General features: G+C 39.1%; 1 protein-coding gene across 1 annotated transcript in view; it reads left to right on the top strand.

Moving 5' to 3' along the window:
• Positions 1-2,651: 2,651 nt before the first annotated feature.
• The window catches only part of LOC138648329 (cytochrome P450 4B1-like), a 31,089-nt gene continuing 29,601 nt past the window's right edge, over positions 2,652-4,139 (top strand). The window contains exon 1 of the mRNA XM_069737971.1: positions 2,652-2,906. Within this exon, the coding sequence (XP_069594072.1) occupies positions 2,715-2,906 (192 nt within the window). The 5' untranslated portion in view covers positions 2,652-2,714. The remainder of the gene's footprint in view (positions 2,907-4,139) is intronic.

The raw sequence follows: 4,139 nt of genomic DNA, 5'->3' as shown, positions 1-4,139 counted from the left end.
TTGTGTCTCCAGATATTTTGCATTAGAACATGAATATGACTTGATTGACAGGTGGTTTGCTCTGGTAAATGGCCGCTGAGCTATAAGTCAACAAGAGGTGGTTACTAAATTGGAAACACCGGGTGAGGACGAGGAGCTGTAAGTCCATCGTCACTCCCCAATGCACTTCCAGATACTTGTATACAGAACTTTAAAATGTAATTCCTTATGTCTCATATATTTATTACTAGCTGTTTCCAGCCAGCTAACGCTCGGCACGCTCATTGCTATCTAATTAACGCTGCTGTAATTAAACTAAAGTAAATAATGACAACATTCAATAGCGCTGACGCAGGTGGTAAATTAACTTAAAATGAAGTTAATAACAATAATAGTCATTAAAAATCTGAATAATACTAATAATACATTTTATTCACAGTGTAAAATCAAAACCAAACTGGATTCAGTAAGATGTGCGTTTTTTATTCATTCCAGCATCTAAACAAATTTCATAACGAAACATAAATTATGTTAAAATTTCTCTGTAAACACAATTGAATGTATAGTCATTTTCGTCATTTTCAAAGATCTTTCCTTGACTTCTACCAGGTACAATTTAATGTGTGGCGATGGGATTGTGTGTGGTAATTTGATTATGTGTGATGTTGTGGTGGGGATGATGATATTATGTGTGGTAATATGGTGGGGGGCGGGATTATGTGTGGTAATGTGGTGGGGGGTGGGATTATGTGTGGTAATGTGGTAGGGGGGCGGGATTATATGTGGTGGGGTGGGATTATGTGTGGTGATGTGGTGGGGCGGGATTATGTGTGGTAATGTGGTGGGGGGATTATGTGTGGTGATCTGGTGGGGGGCGGGATTATGTGTGGTGATGTGGTGGGGCGGGATTATGTGTGGTAATGTGGTGGGGGGATTATGTGTGGTAATGTGGTGGGGGGATTTGTTATGGACCTGGTGGTTAGGAGCACCCGAAAAGACCTGATGGTTAAACTAACAAAGGACAAGCTCTGGGAAGTGGGAGCTCTGCTGACCGCAACCCCTAATCCTATCACACACACTAGAAATAGCCGTGGAGCGTACCTAACTCTGCCTAGACCCCTCTTCACAGCCTAAGAGCTAACTAGCCCTAGAGATAGAAAATAAAGCCTACCTTGCCTCAGAGAAATTCCCCAAAGAAAAAGGCAGCCCCCCACATATATTGACTGTGAGTTAAGATGAAAGTCACAAACACAGAAATGAAACAGGTTTCAGCAAAGGGAGGCCAGACTTACTAAACAGACAGAGGATAGGAAAGGTAACTTTGCGGTCAGCACAAAAAACTACAAAAAGACCACGCAGAGTGTGCAAAAAGACCTCCGCACCGACTCACGGTGCGGAGGTGCCACTCTGCATCCCATTAAAGTGTTTGAAGATATACTTTTCATTGTGTTTTTGAGTGTATTTTTTACATGTTTTTGATGCTACAGTTTTTACCTCTTTTCACTTTATCTTGCTTTAAGTAAAGCTGCTTCGTTTTTGATGCTTGATAAAACGTTAACTATACAGTCATTTGCAGATTACATGCATTTTGTCACATCTAATGCAATTCTGTAGGGAAAATCTGCATATAAGACCCAGGGTACCAGCAAAAGACATTTACATCTTGTGGATTTGAAACACATCAATTTACGCTGTGTAAAAAAAAAAGAAAAAAAGCTCAGTGGGCATGACATTTCTATATATCCCATCCACTTTGCTGGAAGTTTAAAATGCTTCATTTTTGGCTCCGAAAAAAAATCATTGTGGGAATGTAATCAAAGCGTAAGTTCAAGGTAGGCATTTTTCTCTGCAAAAAAAACTAATCTCTTGGCTGGAAAGAATCTCCAAAAAAAAATCATGCTTTCTTTGTTTTTTCTTGTGCTTTTTGCTGCATTTTTGCTGTCGGTTTTTTTTTTTTCTACGTTTTTGGTATGCTAGATTTAGTCTCTTGTCCATGCTGATAAAGTTTAGCATTGAAAAAAAAAAAATCCTAGTTTATAGAATCAGGTTTCGGCACACAAAAAATGCAGCAAAACCTGATACCTTGTGTTTTTTTTGTGCCTTTTTTCATCAACATTCATTTCAATGGGTGAAAAACGCTGAAAGAAGTGACATGCTCCATTGTGGAAAAAAAAGACATGCAAAGCAAAAAAAAAAAATACTGAAAAAAAACAACAACAATATGTTTGCATGGGATTTCTGAAATCTCATGGACTTTGCTGACACCGTAAAACACAGCTGAAAATTAGCATAAAAAAAAACAGCAAAAACGCCTAGTGTGAATTTAGCCTCACTCTTCCAAAACGTCTTCGACAAAAGAATTTCCACCTAAAAAATAAATCAACATAAACAATGTAGTGACGTGAACTTTGTTTTTAAAGCAGTTTTTGTGGAGAAATTTGGGACGGATCTGCTAAAAAAAACCTCCCCACAGTAACTCTGCTTCTTGTGTTTGGTTCCTATTAATCCGCTCAATAGAAATGTGAAAAATAAAATTCTATATGTGCGTGCGTTGTGTGCCTTCCTTGTTCATGGTGTGTGTCTCCAGTTCTCCTCTCGCTCCATATGACGCACCCTCCTCCTCCTCCTTTCTACAATGTCCTATGAACCTGCCTCATCAGGGCAGGATCTTCCGCCTGTCACCTGCACTGTGACACACCAGCCAAATGTAGCAGAGGACAGGTTTCGTCTCGGTCATGTCAGCCCCTGTGTTCTATGGACTGCTCCCCCTTAGTGCCTCTGATCTGTGGTCCTGGGCCGCCTGGTTCTGCCTCCTGTATGTGCTGATAAAAGCCTCCAGGCTCTACCTGAAGCGGCGGCAGCTGATAAAAGCATTTGGACCATTTGAGGGTCCCAAGCGTCACTGGCTGTTTGGCAACGCTCATGAGGTAAGGGGCGCGCATTGTCCTCCGCTATGTTCTATAATCTGTAGGGTCACGTTTGTGGAAAATATAACGTAGATTATGCAGCGTTCCACTGATTAATATTAAGGCTAAGTCGATTGTCTGCTGCCTATTTACTGTGCTACACAGTGCGAGCAAAGTGCATGATATTTAAAAAAAAATTGCATGCGATATGCTACGAAATATATCCTCACCGTAAATCGACAAGAGCTACCGGTTTAAGATTTCAACCACAAACAAAAAAGAACCTGGGATAACGGAAAGAAATAATAAAAAAAATAATAAATAAATAAAATAATAATCTGGTAATAAGGACAAGATAGTATATAAAAAAATGCCTTTATTTGGATATATATGGCAATGGCACTAACACTGGGCCTGTACTTGGAGACAAAAAATAAAACTATAAAAATATATATATTTTAAGGACGGATTCAATACAATTGGGGTTAAACCTTAGAATGAGACGTGCACCAACCCAATATAAATGTAGCTATCCAAACATTTACCAGTATACATACAAAAAAGGTAATCAAAATAGGTAATAATTAAGTATGTGCAACCACGCAAAGAGAAAAGTGCACAGTACCAAAAATATGTACCCAAAAATAATCACATCTCCATAGCAATAAATCCTGCAATCAGATAGAGAAAAAATGTGCAAACCTTTGCAAAAATATACCAAATGTATATAAATATACAACAATACAAAAATGGTGAATATAGAAAGTAGCACTATCCAAACAGGAAACAAAGAAATGTGATGCGTGAAAAAAATATATGTAGGGGCAGGATAATAATCAGCAGTGTGATGGGGTCCACAATAATAAAGTGATAAAGTGGCAAAAAAAATAATAAGAGATTATGGCATGTAAAGTGCACAGTGTAGCTGGATATGCCTAGGTGCATAGAACACCACAGAAGGACTCATAAGCAGTGCATCGATATATAGGGCTGATGTGTCACAGGAAGGTAAACTCAATGTAAGAGGGTATGCGGGAAATCAATGATAATACCTGTAATCGTCCGTCCCTCCAAGATACAGAGCACCCCGACGCGCGTTTCGGACGCTAATCCTTCGTCAGGCAGTTATAGGTGCAAGTTTCACCATTTGCCAAGAGAATGTGAAACATTTTTTTTAATTAGAGCACAATATTTATGTATAGAATAGGTAATAAATGTCTTAATCACTGAGGGCACATCATTGGGACTCCCACA

Source organism: Ranitomeya imitator, chromosome 8 (genome assembly GCF_032444005.1).
Source record: "Ranitomeya imitator isolate aRanImi1 chromosome 8, aRanImi1.pri, whole genome shotgun sequence".
NCBI classification, from domain to species: domain Eukaryota; kingdom Metazoa; phylum Chordata; class Amphibia; order Anura; family Dendrobatidae; genus Ranitomeya; species Ranitomeya imitator.
The sequence above is the reverse complement of the archived record's forward strand: the minus strand, read 5'-3'. Positions and strand labels throughout refer to the sequence as shown.